This window comes from Gossypium raimondii, chromosome 7 (genome assembly GCF_025698545.1).
Source record: "Gossypium raimondii isolate GPD5lz chromosome 7, ASM2569854v1, whole genome shotgun sequence".
NCBI lineage: Eukaryota > Viridiplantae > Streptophyta > Magnoliopsida > Malvales > Malvaceae > Gossypium > Gossypium raimondii.
In genome coordinates, this window is record NC_068571.1 from 35,703,488 (window position 1) to 35,722,467 (window position 18,980).

Consider the following 18,980-nt stretch of genomic DNA (forward strand, 5'->3'; position numbering starts at 1 on the left):
GTCCTATAATTCCAAGTAATTATATTTACACATACACATATGAGTATACATCTTCAATTGGTAGAATCAATTCATTCAACATAGAAAGAGAGTTAACCAAATCAAGTTGCTTGCCAAACACCAACTTTAAAGAGAGTTAACCAAATCAAGTTGCTTGCCAAACACCAACTTTAAACCATACATGAAATTTCACATTTATACCTTTCACATTATACCATAAAAATCCAAGTTCATTCAATAACAATGACCATTTAACTTATCATTGGGTTTAATCCTAAAGTCTATCGACTCATTCATATTCGTACTGGCCCATAGGGCTCGATTCCAACCAAATCATATAGTAGATTACATATTTTCTCTATTATAATTCACAATACACAATATGTTAATTTCATCATCATGCATTATTCTTACTCTACTCTAGTCATCCTGAATGACCCGACTACAATAGTCTATACCATTCAATATATTACTATCAGGGATGGCCCAACTACGATGGTTTATACCCTTTATTATATTACCATCCTAGATAGCCAAACTATGATGGCTCACAATCTAATAACATATCAGATGACCTAACAATGATGGTTCACATGATTTCTACATTCTACCATTCCAGATGGCCTGACAACGATGGATTTCAATCTAAAACATGCCAACTAGATCGATGGTACTCGAGACTGTTATTAGCGTAATATCAGATTTATACACATTGTAACTATGTAACACATTTCAATCTCATCATCAATTCATTATTCAACCACATACATTCATATCATACACATTTCCTATACAATTTTCACAACACATGTCACATTTCAAGGTAATGTCTATCTTTTCTCATTGTATTCATTTTAGTCCCCTATTTCGATACCTTCTAACACGTTCAACATTTCAATACACTTTAGCATGGTATACTCACCTTGGCATTCTATATACAACTAGCGATTGTGTGTAAACAAATCAAACGATAAGAATTGTAAGGATACAAACCAGAGTGTCGTGTAACTTGTTGACAATTCTCGTTTTTCCTTTCCCACTTGATGGCCTAACGTCGACGTTAGTTTCGAATTGTAACAGCCCGATTTAGACCCTAGTTGGACAGTGGTTTCGGGACCATGAATCCGAGTCAAAAAATATTTAAAAATTTCTTTTGGTGTTTACAGTAAGTGAATTAATATTTGTGAAAATTTCATGTGAAAATTTTATTGTTTGTGTGCTCAATTTGATAAAAAGGACTTAATCGCGTAAAGTGAAAAACTTGAGGTCTTTTTGTTGAGGGCATAAAATTGATGCAAAATGGAAATGTGGAGCACTTGCATGTCAATTATACCATTAATAATAGTGCTGAACAATATTGGACAAGGTTAGGTGGATTTTAATGATAATACATTAAATTAAATAAAACATAATATAGCCATGCAAATGGCTTTATTTTGCCGAAACTTGAGAAAGAAAGAGGAATTTGGAGCTTCGCATTTTCGGCAATTAAAAGATTAAAATTTGGTATGTTCTTTGTTTAGTTTTCGATAATTTTTACGTTTTTGAGATCGTTGCTTCAAATACTAGCTAGCCCATGCTTTAATTTTTATTTTGATGAACATTTTAAGTTAAACCATTGATGAGTTTATGAGCTTTGTGATGTTAGATTATAGATTATGAAAGAGATGTTTTGGATTAATATGTTTTGTATTGGAAATTTTGATGATTTTGAGTAATTAGGGCTAAATTGTAAAAATAATAAATTGAGGGACTAAAATGTGAAATAAATGAAATATATGGACTTGTATAATCATGGGTAAAATTTGGCCCAAGCATGGGACCTTGAAATTTTGCATATTTTGTGTTTAATGCAATAGGGACTAAATTGTGAAAAGTATAAAACGTCAGGGGTAAAATGGTAATTTACCCATTTATTTTTTTGGACTAAATTGAATAAAATGGTGTTTAAATAAGTTTAATTTGAATATGTTTAGATCAAGAACCAAAGAAAACGGATTTGGATCGGGGGAAAACAAAAATATTCGAATAGTCGTTTATTTCGTCTGTCGATATCCGAGGTAAGTTTATAAGCAAATAAATGCTGTGAATTTTGAATATAAATGAGTTTTATATGTTGATTTGAATTTTATGAATATATATAAGTGTTGGTCGAATGTTTATAAGCTTGGGAGCTATGTTTACGAGATTGATTCGATCGAGTTACGATGTCCGAAAGCCCCGTATGAACCTTAGGAATAGCTAGGATACATATGTCATGACATAGGATTCCGTTATGTGTTATCGTGTAAGACCACGTCTGGGGGACGTTGGCATCAACTTGTGTTTACGTGTAAGACCCTATCTGGGACAGTGGCATCGTTATGTGATTACATGTAAGACTACGTCTGGGACGTTGGCATTGTACGATATGTTCGACTATCCGAGTATCCTCTTTAATTCGGAATTGTTCAATGGGAAATGATATAGTTAAGATTGAGTGTAAAATCGAGTTAAAAAGGCTCAGGTATGTATTCATACTAAATTATGAAAATAAGGTAAGTTGAATGTTTAAATTGATGATATGATGCTATATGTTAATGTGAACTATGTGTATATATATATGTGAGACTAGGTATATTCGGCCTAATGATGTAGTTGTATTATTGAAAGTAAAGGTTAAATATACTAAGGTTCAATTGAGTATTCGGCCAAAGGAAAGTTATTACAAGTTATATATATGTTTTGATATATAAGATGAAATGTTGGATTGTATATGAAATTATAATGGCTTATAACTACTTAACTAGCTTAAATTATGTAAATGATTAAATGTTTATTTGCTTATGACTTACTAAGCTGGGATAGCTTACTGTGTGTATTTACTTTTCGTTTTATAGATTTTGGGAGTTGGTTACGAGCTCAGGGATTTTCAGAGAAGTCTATCACACTATCGACTATTTTCGGTATTTTATTAAATCTGAATTCGAACTTATGGCATGTATAGTCTAGTTAATATATTTGATTTTGGGGTATGTAAATATGAGCCATGCGAAAATGGCTAGAAATGATGTTTATGTTTTTGTATGTTCGGTCATGGTATATGTTCATGTTGGAAAAATTATGTTTCATGATATATATATTTGTGGTAGGATTTGCAAATGTGGATTGTTATGACTCAGTTCAAGTGAATTTGGTATGGTTGATGAATGCGTTTTAGTTATGATTATTGTTGGCTTATTAATGAAATGTATAATTGGTATTATGAATTGGTTTAGAAGTGGTAAATGATGTGATTATATGTTTGGTTAATGATAGGTTGATTGAATATGTATATATATTTAAGTATCACATATTTGTTAGTGAATGAATTGTTGGTAAATTAATTGATTGGGTATATATATATATATGTTGTCCAATTTGGTGTATATATGCTGTTCAATTTGGTGTATAAAATGCTGTCCAATTTGGTGTATAAATGTTGTCCAATTTGGTGTATATATGCTGCCCAATTTAGTATATATATATGCTATCCAATTGGGTGTATAAATGCTCTCCAATTTGGTGTATAAATGCTATCCACTTTGGTATATATATATGCTGTCCAATTGGGTGTATAAATGCTGTCCGATTTGATGTATAAGAGCTGTCCAAATAGGGTAGATTACCTATGTTTGAAATATGTAGTATAGTTAGTAAATTGAAATGAAATAAATGTGTACAAATAGATGTTTTGATATATGCTTGGTATATGATATGAAATCATATATGTTTGAAAATGTTTTAAGAATTTGAATTATATCAAATTTTGATTAGGTAAATGATAATGATATGGTTGAAGTTTGAAACATTGTTGGTATATGTAAATTGATTAATGATGCATGTTTGATTTTAATTGGTTATGTGCTTATATATATTTATATATATATGAGATGACTTATTCGAGCGAGTGAATGATTGCTATTTGAATTTGATCGAAAAAATATATATATGAAATGAAATTTCGTGATTGAGTTAGTTTAATTTATGCATAAATTTTAAAATGAAAGATTGTTTTGAGTTGGGTTTTGGTCGGTAATGCCTCGTAACCCTAATTTGGTGACGGACACGGGTTCGGGGTGTTACACGAATAGTCATAAAACATAAAATGCTATCATATTCCATCAAATTCACAAGCAATTATCAAGTCATGTAAAATTTATAATTTATTCAATTTAGTCCCTAAAACTAGGACTAGCATAACTTTCAATCTAAAGCTTCAGATTAAAATTCAATTTCACTTATATCTATTAGGGACCCTCTATTTCCTATTCCTACCCAATTTTCATAGCACTTTTGTATTTTATTCAATTTGGTCCCTAATGTACTAAATTAACAATTTAGCTTTAGAATTAAGTCATTTTCTTAATCTAGGCTAAACTTCTAACAATTTCACACCATTTTCATTTAAATATCAACAATAGAAACTTTAAAAAATTTAACAGTTTTACAAATTAATATATGGGTTAGCTAATTCAAGCACCTATGACCACAAATCTATAAAAAAAATACAAAAATGGTGTTTTCTCTTTTGTTTTTTCTTCTTTGGCCGGTTGGAGAAGATGAATCTTTCATCTCTCATTCCACCAATTTCTATTTATATTATGTTTTACTTTAATTAAACTAGTTTAATTAAGTTAATCTGCTTTTACTTTAATTAAACTAGTTTAATTAAGTTAATCTTAATTATTTAAGTTTAATCACTAATAAAGTTAAGTAAATGGCATCATCCATCACCATCCACTAACATATATTTAAAATAGGTCTATTTGCTATTTTAGTCCTATGGCTAATTGCTATTTAAGTCCCTAAGCTTTAATCTAATTAAAAATCTATAGCAATTAAACTTTTACAATTTAGTCATTGGGCCTTAACTAACTATAATTTTGGCTAAATTACTCAACCAATTTTTAATTAATTAATACATAAACTCTGTAAACATCCCTATTTAATATTTATGGGCTCGATTTATAGAAATGGGGTCTCAAAATCGTCTTTTCTGACACCATTAGAAATCGAGCTGTTACGCAGATAACATTCGCAAAACATTCAATACGAGCATGCCCATGATTATTGTATAATATTTCATGCCTAAGAGCCCTTTTTAAGTAACATAAGATTTGCTATAGCACTGCCCAATGTTTGGTTATAGGTGCAGACATAAACTAACTAACACTACTCACAACAAACGCAATATCCGTACGAGTTACAGTGAGGTAGTTTAATTTCCCAACTACCTTCCTATATCTCTCAAGATCATTAAAAGGATCACCATCCTATTTTGTAAGGTGCACATTAGGAACCATTGGAGTACTACAATATTTAGTTGTTAAATTTTCAATTTCTTTAAGTAGATCAAGGACAAGCTTTCTTTGAGACAGGAAAATTCCCTTTTTGTTTCTTATTACTTCTACCTCCAAAAAAAACACTTCAACTGACCCAAGTCTTTTGTATGAAATCTGGTATGCAAGAAAGACTTGAGAGAAGAGATACCTTCATCATCATTTCTTGTAATAAAGAAATGAATAGATAAACAGAGGTGAGTTTACACACAAAAGAGAAAGTTTCTGAATAATCCACCCCATAAGCCTAAGCATAGCCTTTTGCAACTAATCTCGCTTTTATTCTAGCCACTGAATCATTTGGATTCACCTTAATGGTGAACAACCATTTGCAACCAACAATCTTTTTACCAATAGGTAAATCTACTAGGTTCCAAGTATCATTCTCATTTAATGCACGTATTTTCTTTAACATTACATTACGCCATCCAGGATGACTTAAAGCTTCCTGAACTGTCTTAAGAATAGAAACGATATTTAGGGATGCAATGAAAGAATAAGAGGAATGAGACAAATGGTTATATGAACCAAAATTAGAAGTAGGATAGGTACAGTGGCGTTTACCTTTACGTAGAGAAATAGGAAGGGAAAGGTCACTTGAGATTGGATCAAAAGATAAAGACATTGGTAAAGGGATTAGAACTGATGACGAAGACACTAGTATAGGACATGTATTATGAGTCTTTTTACGTTTGGAATAAACTTAAGTAATCGGTGGCTTTGTTGGAGCAATTTTCGAAGAATTAAAATTCTATGATTGACTTGTGATAGTGTAAATTAACGAATCATCTTCCTCCCCCTGTTTTGGAAGATTCAAAGGCATTTCTTTTAAAAAGAATGACACATTGTTTTGAGAATGAAACATCGATAGAACCAAACACTTGTTGAGATCCATTCTATAACACTTGTACCCCTTTTAAAGGTAAGATTACCCTAGAAATACACATTTTAAATATTTTGGGTCCAACTTAATGAAATGAGGCTGAACATCCCGAACAAAATAGGTAGTCTTGAAAATTCTTGGTTCCACTAGAAATAATGGTTTGGATAGAAATAGAACATTGTATGGGCTATCACCATCACGTATGAAAGAAGGCATGCTTTTGATAAATAAATAAAAAACAAGCTATCGAAATAGCACCAGCCTAAAATTTTTTAGGAACTTTCATTTGAAATAAAAAAGTTGTTGCTATCTCCAAAAGATGTTTATTCTTCTGTTCAACGACACCATTGAGATGACATATCAACACAAAAGGATTGATGAAGAATCTCATTTTGGGTCATAAAAGCCTCGCAAGAGTTAGAAAAGTATTCTTTAGCATTATTGCTATGTAGAATTTGGAAAGGTACCCCAAACTGAATTCTTATCTAGGCACAAAAAGCATGAAAATGAGAAAACAACTTTGACCGATTTTTCATAAAATATATCCATGTCATTTAAGAATAATCGTCCACAAATGAGATAAAGTATCAAAATCCAAGTTTAGATACTACTGAACAAGGTCCCCAAATATCTAAGTGTATTAACTCAAAAGCGGAACTAACTCGTTTGTTAGATCTCAGTCTCAAAGGGCTCTATTGGTGCTTTGCAAAGTGACATACTTCACATTCCAACGAATGTAGGTCTTGAAATTGTGGACAAAACTTCTTCAACAAAGAAAGAGAAGGATGTCCCAACCGACAATGTGCTTCGATCGGAGAGAGAATGGTAGGACAAGCCACGAATCGAGGAACCCGTGAGTTAAAAATATAAAGACCATCAAATACATGCCCTTTACCAATAGTGTTATTCGTCATAAGATCCTGTAAAATGAAATGATCGAAAAAAAATAAGATGGTGCAATTTAGGTTATTAGTAAGTTTATTGACATATATTAAATTAAAGGTGAGGTTAGGTAAATTTAATATTAGTAATAAGGTGATGGATTAAGTTAGGTTAATACTTCTAGAGCTAATAACTTTATAAGTGTATCCATCAACAATAGTAACAGTAGGCAAATTTTGTGACTGAAAGATAGAGAAAAGGTTGGGATTACATGTCATATGATCTGTAGCTTCTAAATCAATGACCCATTTGGATGAAGAGGAAATAAAACATGCATTACATTTACCTGAATCTGCAAATAAAGCAAAGGAAGCCATGATATGACGAAAGGCAGCAAAACTCGCAAAAAAAATTTCCAAAAATAGTACTCAAACAATGTTGAACAGTACCCAAACAATACTTGTGAATAGTACCCAAACAATACTTGTCAACAGTATCTAAACAATGATAAGAAAAATAAAACACCATTAAACCACCTCAGATCGATAACTCAACCACTGGCTTTGGTCGAAACTCTGAATTGACATCACTGTCAAAGTCAGGTAACAAGAAGACCACTTATGCACCCCCACGCTTCGATGCGTGCAAGAAAGGTGTTGTTGTTTGGGGTGGCGCATAAGCTCCAGGCGCGGCGGTTCAGGCCACCAAAAATTATAGATCATTTGTTGACGTGGTGGCACTCCTTTTCGTGTTGGCGGTGTAAACTAACCACCTTTTAAGAATAACCCACGAAAAAAAATACCTAATCCCTTCACAGTTTAAGTAAAACATTGAACACATAAACACGAATCGAAAAGCTTTGATATCATGTTATGGGGAATAGAGAAAAGACAATATATGATAATAGAATAGAGAAAAATTACTTGTAATTCATCTCTTTAGTTAGTGTGTTTATATACTAGTATATATAGTCTAAATAAGGAAAGAACAAATTAAAACTCTAAAATCAATACTAAGAATATGTAACAAATATTATCAACATATTATAGAAAATATGAAATATTATAAATATATATATATATAGAAAATTATATAAAAATATTAAAATGATAAAAAAAAGAACATTATTAAAGAATTATTAAACTTATTAAAGTTTTTGAAAATTATTAAAAAATTATAAAAAAAATAAAAAAGACCATAGACTTTTTTTTTAAAGGTTTGGAGTACTTGATTTCAATAATAAGTAAATGAAGAACTTGAAGTGTGTTAGTGATGAGATTTGTATAGGGTGTTGAGTGAGGGGCTTGAGTGGCACTGAATTTAGTGTTTGGTGTGCTTAAGGTAAGTGATTAGTAATGGTTTTGGTGATTAAGAGGCGATGCAAAAGAAGTTGATAAGAATGAAGTGAGGTACAATGTAGGACAGTACATGAAGGAAAACAAAGAAGAGCAATAATTTTTTTTAATTATTAGAAATTATTAAATCATTATAAAAATTTTAGAAAATTATAAAAAAATTTATATAAATTATTAAAAAAAATATAAGATTTAATTTTTTTTTAATTTTTAGTTATCATGTCATCATTTAATTGTTGCATCATCATTTAATCGCCCCAACGGCTTTGGCGTAAAACCATATTTTGGGGGTTTGATTTAGGGGTGTTCAATCGGTTAACCGACCTGAACTGGCATTAATAGAATTTACCAAACTTTTTAAACCCTTAACTGTTAAATGAACTGCAATGTTTTCAAAAAAATTTAATCGAACCAAACTTTTTCGGTTAATTGATTGATTAATCAAATTAACCGAAATTTATTTATTTTATTTTGTTAAAACAAGTATAAAATATACAAAAATTAACCAAATTTAATATATGTAAAATGTATATAAAAAATATAAACTTTTAGTTAATTCGGTTAATTAACCGATTTCGAGCCGAATTAACCGTTAACCGAACTTCTAAAAAATTATTAACTGACCCCCAACCGAATTAATTCGGTTAACCAGCCGATTAACCGAATTAATTTGATTCCGTCGGTTAAATCAATTTTACCTCATATTTACACACCCCTAACTTAATTGAGAACTTTTGATGAGTGCTCAATTAATTGTAGTTTTCGATTAAAGATTTAATTAATTTTTAAATTATATTATGATAGTTTTCTTGAAATATAATTTAATTTTGTAATTATTTTTATTTTTTAGTGTCATGATTTTTTTTATAAATGGTATAGTTTTATCCTTGAGTTGGACTTTTTATTATTTTTTAAAAATTAAATAAATACATCATTTATACAATGATATTAATATAAATATTATGTTAAATTAAAGAGTAAATTACACCAAAGGTTATTAAACAATCAGTAAGTTTACGTTTCGGTTACTCAACTTCAAAAAGTTACAAAATAATCATTGAACTATTCAAAAGTTTTCATTTAAGTCACCGTATTGTTACAATCATTATTGTATAGCTTTCTCTAATTGTACCGTCTGCATTAATCGAAAGCTCTGATTCCCTTTCTCTCTTATAATTCATTTTTTTTCATGAAACAACTTTCAACGTCACGAATCTGCAAATTGAAATCCAAACGATTTTCTTCTTCGATTTCTAATACTAATAGTTAGATTGGCTTGGATCTAATGCATGTTTTTCTACTCGTCAATAGGTACTAATCTACTATACTAATTACCAAGTTGTCACTTGGAGCTTGCTAACTAAATTTAAAAAAAACCATTAACAATTTAGTGACATCAGTTAAAAACTTTCAAATTAAACAATAATTTAAATAAAAATTTTAAATAATTCTATGATAGTTTTATAATTTTTTGAAATTGTGGGAGAGGAAAATATTTTAGTGAAATCAGTCCTAAACTAAAAGTTTAATAAGATTTGCGAGAACAATGATTTAAAAGAAAAAGAACAAAAACAGAAAGTCAAATTGGAGACGGAAGCAGAAAAGAAGGAAGATATGGTGAAATGGCGACTCGAGGTCAAGGATGCCAGGCTGGCTTTAACCGCGTAGCATGCTTCTAGAAGGTGCGGCGCCAAATCCTAGGAGTGGTGGGAATTAAGAGATGATGAAAAGAGGCACCGTTAAAATGGCGCCACGTGTAGGAATGAGAACCAATTTATGAAGTTGCCCAACTCCTACTTACTCTTCTTATATGATAGTGGTAGGTTCCAAAACTCAAACCTAACCCGTTGTTGGTGTTAAGCCCTTTTAGAAAGTGATTTTTCACATTCCTATTTTACATATTTAATTTCATTTTGCAAGGGATTTAATTTTATATATAGTACCCAATCTGTTTTAACTTAAACAATACTCGTGGGTTGGATCGAATTTGAGTCGAACTGATCTAAAATTTTAGATTCATTTTTTAAAATTGGATTCAGCTCAAAATGAGTTTAAAATTTTGTTCAAGCCTAACCTATATAAAAAATGTTAAACCCAAACCTAATTTAATCCGGCCGTATTAACATTTTTTATATAAAAATAATTTTAAAAAATATAATACATCAAATACACTAAAAATATTGAAATAAATGTTTCTCAAAAAATTAAAAATACATTAAAAATTATACTTAAATAACACTAATATAGTTGCAACATAGCAAGTAAATGCCTCTAAAATAGTAGCAAATATATCAATAAAATAAGAGTTATATAATATCCAAATAATAACAATATAATAACAAAAAATTTAAGCAAATTCAGGCCGAGGCCGAGCCCAAGCCAAAAAGTCTTACTCGAGGCCCAACCCATTTAGAAAATGTACCTTATTTTTTGTCTAAGCCCATTTTTCGACCTTATATTTTTGCCCTAGTCCTCCCACGTTTTGAGTAGACCTGAGTGAGCAGCCCGACCAATGATTAGGTCTATTTCTTAGCTTAGTTGTTAGATATATATATTTCAAAAATGTGTTCAATTGATTCAATTATCCACTAAAACTCGAGCTTTTAACTCCGATAATAATTTAGTCCCTTTATTATAGTAAAAATCAATATTTTTTTACTTTAATTTCATATAATTTAATTTCATTATTTTTATAATATTATTAGTAAATCCAAATTAATAACATATTTAGTTAATGATGTTAAAGTGATAATGTGGATTTTTTAAAACGTTAACTAGACACACCAACAAGCTATATGAAAATCCAGCTATAGCTCTATGTTAACACCTTTAAGGTTCAAGCTTTCACGATGACTTCTCCTCGACCCCCTAATTTGTAATGTATCAAAAAATAATAAATTTAAACATTAACTGAATGCTTTTTAGATAATTTTTTTTTTCAAAAAGAAATCACATCAACTTTAATGGTATTATCAATTTGAACAGTATAAAACTAGGGACTAAATTACACCAAATTAAATTATAGAAATCAAAATTACTATAATCAATTATTTTCTTAACCTTTTACGGTTTAACCAAACAAATAATATAAATATTTTTTTACTTTGCTAATTTTATCTATCCAAACAAAATAAATATAATTAATTTTTTTCTTTTATAATTATTTATCTAAACTTATAAGGTAAAGTTTTACTTATACTACTTCTTGTCATAGTAGGATGAGTTGAAAATCTAGGAAAGAAGTATTGGAGCACTGTGATGTGTAGGTAGGAATGTGATGGGCCAAGTTGTGGTTGTTGAATTGTGTGAGGTGAAGGAAATCAAACGAAGGAGATTGACCATACAGTTTGTGATGAAGGGAGAGGACCATTGGTGGGGATTTGTGGATGAGATACCAAAGGAGCTTGTGCCAATGGACAATAGTGTAAGGGCTCTCTAGTCTCTACCAGGCCAGGAAATTCTGCTGAGAGGTGGGGGTTAAGAAACCCTATGCTGATGACCACAATGGGTGAGATCATTCAATTTGCACTCCCATAATACAGCTGTTGATCTGATTCTCAACTAACATCTGCAAGACATGAAAAGTTGCTAAAGCCTAAATAAGTCAACCCAACCATTTTTATTAAATGCATCTACAAAAAGGCATATATTAATGACATTGGTGCAGGCCCTAGAGGTCTGTCCATTTCTACCAATTCAAAAGGTTATGGCTCGCCTCTTACTCATGTGACAGGCTACTCACACGCACCAAGTTTTTATTGATAGACACAACGCTATTACATTTCTTCAGTGCTACAGAGCAAACAAAAATATCGGGATTGAAATTCAGAATGTTGAGCATCAACTCTACTACAACCAGCTAGTGTAGTTCACCTGCTAGACATGTTGTACAACTATAAAGCCCGTTGCTTTCTTCATTTAGAACTCATAATACATCAAATCGATATAAAATTTTAGGTTTGAATTTAATTTGATTTAAAAAAATAGATTTAAAATTTTATCCAATCTTAATCTAAATTAAAAATATTAAACTTGAGTCCGAGCTCGACTCGGCCCGCACATATTAATTTTTTTTATATAAAACAAATTTAAAAAATATAATACATCAAATACACTAAAAATATTAAAATAAATGTTTCTCAACAAATTGGGAATACATTAACAAAAATTTATACTTAAATAACACTAAGATTGTTGCAACTTAACAAACAAATATTTTTAAAATAGTGACAAAATTAACAATAAAACAATAGTTATCCAATATCCAAATAATAACAATAAAATAATAACAATATAATAGCAAAACAATAGCATAAAAAAGGATAAACTACAAAAGTAGTCACGTTTATTTGCCTCATATTACATTTTAGTCACTTACGTTATCGTTTTGTTATGAAGCGGTCACTCTACCATTAAGTTCCGTCACCTCTCTAACGACGGCCGTATGTGGCACTCCAAATGTGTTTTAAATGCCAACTTGGTTGTCCTACATGCAGTCCAAATTAAATTTATTTAATTAAAAATATATTTTTATCTCAGTAACTGAACATCCAAGTTGGTATTTAAAACTCATTTGAATTGCCATGTAGGATTGTCATTAGGGAGGTAACGAAGTTTAACAGTATAGTGACCATTTCGTAACAAAATGATAACGTAAGTGACTAAAATGTAACATTTCAAACATAGGTGACTAAAATATAATCTGAGGCAAACAAAAGTGACTATTTTTGTAGTTTACCCTGAAAAAAATTTAGGTTGATTCGGATCAAGCTTGAGCCAAAAAATCCTACCCGATGCTTGGCCCGTTTAGAAAATTGGCTTTACTTTTTTGTCCAAATCTATTTTTCAGTCTTATATTTTTACTCAAACCCTCCCAATTTCAAGCAGACCTTCAGGCTTGGGCAGGTGACTTGACCCATGATCAGGTCTACTTCTCCCTTTGTGTTAATCTTTGACAACACAATTATGAGAGTAAATCTCAATGAATTTATCACCCATTGTTGCATTACAGACTCAGATGATATTCGAATTCAAATGTTAAGTTACTACTTGTTACAGATTCGAAGTAAATGTAGATAAATTAGTTTAGATACAAATATTCATTAGAAATATCTTAATATATTGATTATTAAGGGTCTGTTTGTTTGACAGTAGTTGATTTTTCGAAAAATATTTTCCTTCTTTTCCCGTATTTATTTAACAAAGAAATTCATTTTCCCGAAAATCAGACTTCAAAAACACGGAAAACTGTCCCTTTTTTTTACGTAAAATGTCTTACAAATTTTGGGTCTGTTTGATTGACGGAATTGATTTTCCGGAAAATCATTTCCAACTTTTCCAGCGTTTGATTGGCGGAAAATATTTTCCATTTGGAAAATGAACTCCAAAACAAGGGAAAATGGGTTACATTTTAGGGAAAATGTCTTACCCTTTCAATTTCCGTAAGACATTTTCCGTGCTCTCCTCTCTATCGCCTCCTTCATTCCTTCTTTCATTTCCGGTAGAAAAATGCTTCTGTTTATCGATTTTCCAGTAACTTATTTTTTTAATTATTCAATACTTGTTTTTTTAACACAATTACAAATAATTTATTTGATATTAGTTTTTTTCAATTTATAACGATTAATATTGTAGCTTAATAATTGAGTATTATTATAAATAAATTATTGCAATATATGTAAAAATAATTTAAAATATAAAAATTTATTAATATATATTAATATATGTAAAAAACTTTTCCGAAAAATATTTTCAAAAATCGCCAAGCACGTAAAATATTTTACAGATTCAATCAAACACCGAAAATATTTTCCAATAAATCATTTTACGAGAAAAGTAAAACATTTTTCAGAAATCATTTTACGAAAAATATTTTACTGGCAATCAAACAGACTCTTTATTTCTGTAAGACATTTTCCATTCCTTTTATTGGGTTAGCCTCTCATTTCCTTCTCATTTCATTTCCTCTTCGTCCATCAACATCAGCCTCTCTTCCTCATCTTGGGTGTGCTTCTTCTTCTTGGGTGTGCTTGTTATCAACAGGTTCTGTTCCTTTCTTTCTCTCTCTATTGTTTTGAATGATCGTGAATTTAGACTGCAAAGTTACATTGAGATGGCAATCCTCAATTAATAGTGACAATAAGAAATCGATTCTCATCCAAACCCACTTCCTAAAATCAACCAGGCATTGTTGCTGTCTATCCTCTCTTCGCTTATCACCGTCAACGCCGCGGCGGCCGCCGGATGGTTGCTCTTCCAAAACCCATACCACGCTTCTTGTTGAGACTTACCATCAACACCGGAGGCTCAGGGCTTTAATTGAAAAGCTGGAGAAGGAGGGCTCTTGCCCTATGCAAATACTTGGAGATGATGGAGATTGGACCAAAAATGATTTCTGGGCTGCAGTTAAATTTCTTAGGCATGCCTTCAGATCCAATGAAATCCTCAAGGTTCCTTTCTTTTTGCTCTTTCTCTGTGTTTTAATAATTTTGTGATAAAGTTCAGATTTTTACTAAATTTGGAAGTTGGGTTTTAAGGATATAATGATGCATTATGATGCTTAATGAAAATGGGACATTGTTTGGTTTCTGAGAAAGGATGGAAAAAGGAGAAGTTTGGTTAGAAAATGGATGGGAAAATACAGTGAATTTAGTCTTTACAGTTCAGATTTTTACTACATACAGAAGTTGGGTTATAAGTATCTAATGCTTTATTTTTATGCTTTATCTGAACTGAATGAAAAGGACAGTTTGTGTGGTCTCTGAGAAAGGAATGGAAAATGAGAAATTCGGGTTAAAAAATGGATGGAAAGTTAAATGACGCTTCGTTCTTTCTCAATGAGACGAAGCTCAACTTGAGTTTGATTGAATTTTACTTTAATAGCTGAAGCAATTTGAGATAATAGTCGAACTGGATGAGCCTCAAATAAAGTGAAATATAAACTCAGTTTTTATACTCAAGTTTGGATTCAAATTGAAACAATAGTAATTAAAAAGAAAAAAGATCGATTAAGCTCTTAAACTAATTGACTCAAATACTGAAATTCAGCTCTTTCACTAGGTCGAGCTTGATTTGACGATGGTTAAGATGAATTCAAGTTTTTTCAAGCTGAAGCCAAATAGCTTTTGTAATACAAGTGTTTCTTTTGCTCTCTCAGATTTACTAAGGTTGGAGGTTAGTTTTTAGTGCTCTTAAAACCCGAAACTTAAGTGGTTTTGCTTGTTGAGTTTGTCACTTCTTTCTTCAATGTTTCTATCTATCTTTTTTTTTCTTAATTTTGATGTTATAGGCTGTAATTTGTTTGCAATAGTTTGTGATAGGCTTACGAAGCATTTTTCTTCATTAACATCAACTTCCTTAGTTTTGGACTCTATATTCATTTTATTTTTAAGGTAGTGTTATATTAAATGGTATCCCTTCATGTAATAACAGACAAATGACAAAATCATATCTAATATTGTAAATAGATTCATGATCACAACAAGACAGTTAATACCTTTGTATTTTCCAAAAGAGAACTTAATCGTTGATTTTAGTATAAATTTACGTTTGTTTGTTGGTTTGTAGGTGTATTTTGATTCAATTGAATGATAATGTTTAATTTTGTGTCCTAGGTAATCACTCCCCTTTTTCATATGTATTATAGATCATTTGTTTGTTGGTCTGTACATGTATTTGTGCTGCTATTACGAGCATTTTTTGTTTATGCATTTTGAATTGGCTCAAGTTTTCTTATACTTCTTTCTCATGCTTATTGATTTGTAATTTCAATGATTGTTTTCTGACCTTGTTTGATTGATTCTAGTGTGAATCCCAACCAGCTTCAGTTTCAGGTTGCTTCTTGTACTATCGCATATTGATAGGGAGTTATTGTCTATAAAATTATCAAGCTTGCAAGATTTTAAAATTCGTTTTCTAACTAGAAAGCAGCCCAGATATTCTTGTGAATTTGAACTGCTAGTCATTGTCTGTCGGCTAAAACTCACTTCATTTTTGGGCTACACACAGTGACCTTTTAAAGTTCTTTTTCTGTATTAAATATATGTCTATCCATTTGCAGGTTTTATGAATTCTCTCTACTCCCAGCCCTTTGCTTAGTTCAACAAACAGCCACTAAACTTGTAGGCTTCTCAGAAGGAACATGGCTCCCAAAACCAGAAACTTCAATTTAATGGTTAAGAAAAAGGATGCATAGGCTTTAACAGGTTATAGTGTTTACAATTAGCAACTTGGTTTATTGCGCCTTGTGTGCCCAAATATAATCCCAATCAAGTGTAAAATATTTGCGGTTTGAGGTCGGTTTTGAGTTCGCCCATATCCCCATAAAATGATTCCTGATGGCAGGAATAGCTGTAATTGAAGGGTAATATATGGCAAAGGGGGCTATATGTGAACACATTGGCTGAGAAAAAAAAAAGGATAACCCCATATACCTGCTTGAAGTTTTGCATTGTTTTGGGGAATGATTATTGATTCAAGAGAGAGAACCATTACATGATAAGGTTTTTCTCGAAAGGGTTTGATGATAAAAGACTCCAGGCCATAATGGCCATTGATTTTTCAAGTTAAACCCGTCTGTAATAGACACAAAAGCATTTTAGAGGGTTTTTTACATAAATAGGTTGAAAAAAAAAATTTACTGAAATAGGGTGTCAGAAAAAGTATTTACCAAAATGGGTTACTTTTTTCATTGGAGCCTATTAGATAGGCGCCAATGAATAAAATAATAATAAATTTTTTTTGAATAAAATATAATTTTATACTTTTTCGGGTTAGTATAGAACCCGTATAATACATAGTATTGGCGCCTATCTGGGAGGCGCCAATGGTGGTGCCTACCTGGGAGGCGCCAATGGTGGTGCCATTCTGAGAGGCGCCAATGGGCCGGGCTGGGCCGGACTTGGGCCTATGATTTTTACCCGGGCCGGGTCTGGACAAAATTTTAGGCCCATATTTTGGGTCGAGTCCGGGCCTAGGAGTCGGGCCAAAATTTTTTTTGGGCCCGGCCCGGCCCATGGACAGGTCTAGGTGCCAATGAAGGCCTCATAAATTTAGGATTATGTTATAAATTTTTGTGTTTGTAATTATTTAAAATTTAATTTATTAGTAATAAATTACTAAATTACTAATAAGTTACTAATAAATTTATAACATAATCCTAATTTACTAACAAATTAATTATAAAATAATTACAATATTCATACAAAAATTACAATATTACAATATATACCGACATTACAATATTCATACAAAATTATAATATTACAATATTCATACAAAAAATTGCAATATTCATACAAAATTATAATATTACAATATTCATACAAAAAAATTACAATATTCATACTAAATATAGATAATTTATAATTAATAATTAATAACAAAAAATATTGCAATTTTATATGAATATTGTAATTTTGTAATTTTGTATGAATATTGTAATATTATAATTTTGTATGAATATTGAATGTCGGTATATATTGTAATATTGTAATTTTTTGTATGAATATTGTAATTATTTTATAATTAATTTGTTAGTAATTTAAGATTATGTTATAAATTTATTAGTAACTTATTAGTAATTTAGTAATTTATTACTAATAAATTAAATTTTAAATAATTACAAACACAAAAATTTATAACATAATCCTAAATTTATGAGGCCTTCGGCGCCATAGACCTGTCCATGGGCTGGGCGGCCCGGCCCGATGGCCCGCCCGAAATATAGGAGGGTTCGGCCCGAATACAATAAATATATTTTTATTTTTTATTTTTAAAATACTTTTTTTTTATTTTAAAAATTTTTGGTGTTTATTGGACAAAATTTTAGGCCCATATTTCGAGCCGGGCCTAGGAGTCGGGCCGAAATTTTTTTGGGCCCGGCCCGGCCCATGGACAGGTCTAGTAATGGCGCCTCTCTATAAGGCACCTTCATTGGCGCCTCTCTATGAGGCACCTTCATTGGCGCCACCGATAGGCGCCACCGACCGACCGACCTGTTGACCAGTATTTTGACCCGTATTTTTTAAAAAATTATTAAAAAATATAAAAAAATATTTTATTCAAAAAAAAATTTATTATTTTTTTATTCATTGGCGCCTATCTAATAGGCTCCAATGAAAAAAGTAACCCATTTTGGTAAATACTTTTTCTGACACCCTATTTCAGTAAATTTTTTTTTCAACCTATTTATGTAAAAAACCCCATTTTAGAGGTGAAAATATTTTTATATAGTATGCCAGGAAAATCGCCTGTCCCTTTCAGCTCATCCTTGACATGTAATTGTACTCTTTAGTATAGGTCGGAAAATGTTTGAAGTGGTTCATAGTGCTTGTAGACATTCATGGTGGTATTAAAAAAAAGGTTCGTCATGGCTTTGATGTGAGAAATTGGGTTTCTTTGACAATGGAGTTGCTCCCCATAATATGTAGAATGACATTTAATGCCATTTGTTTGCACTGATGACTGCTTCTGGTATTGTATTTCTTTTCCATATAGTTT

At 31.0% G+C, this 18,980-nt stretch overlaps 1 protein-coding gene across 1 annotated transcript; it reads left to right on the forward strand.

Moving 5' to 3' along the window:
• The first annotated feature begins 11,757 nt into the window (after positions 1–11,757).
• LOC105793990 (uncharacterized) lies at positions 11,758–16,709 on the forward strand. Its single transcript, XM_052633918.1, has 4 exons — positions 11,758–11,918; positions 14,418–14,522; positions 14,665–14,929; positions 15,540–16,709. Exons 1-4 carry the CDS (start codon positions 11,758–11,760, stop codon positions 15,663–15,665), a joined length of 657 nt encoding a protein of 218 aa, XP_052489878.1. The 3' UTR covers positions 15,666–16,709.
• Positions 16,710–18,980: the final 2,271 nt, after the last annotated feature.

Coding starts and splice junctions, on each gene's coding strand:
- LOC105793990 (XM_052633918.1), top strand. CDS start 11,758: ATGGGCCAAGTTGTGGTTGTTGAATTGTGTGAGGTGAAGGAAATCAAA. Junction 14,523..14,664: donor GGTGTGCTTGTTATCAACAG/GTTCTGTTCCTT, acceptor AAAATCAACCAG/GCATTGTTGCTGTCTATCCT. Junction 14,930..15,539: donor GATCCAATGAAATCCTCAAG/GTTCCTTTCTTT, acceptor CTCTTTCACTAG/GTCGAGCTTGATTTGACGAT.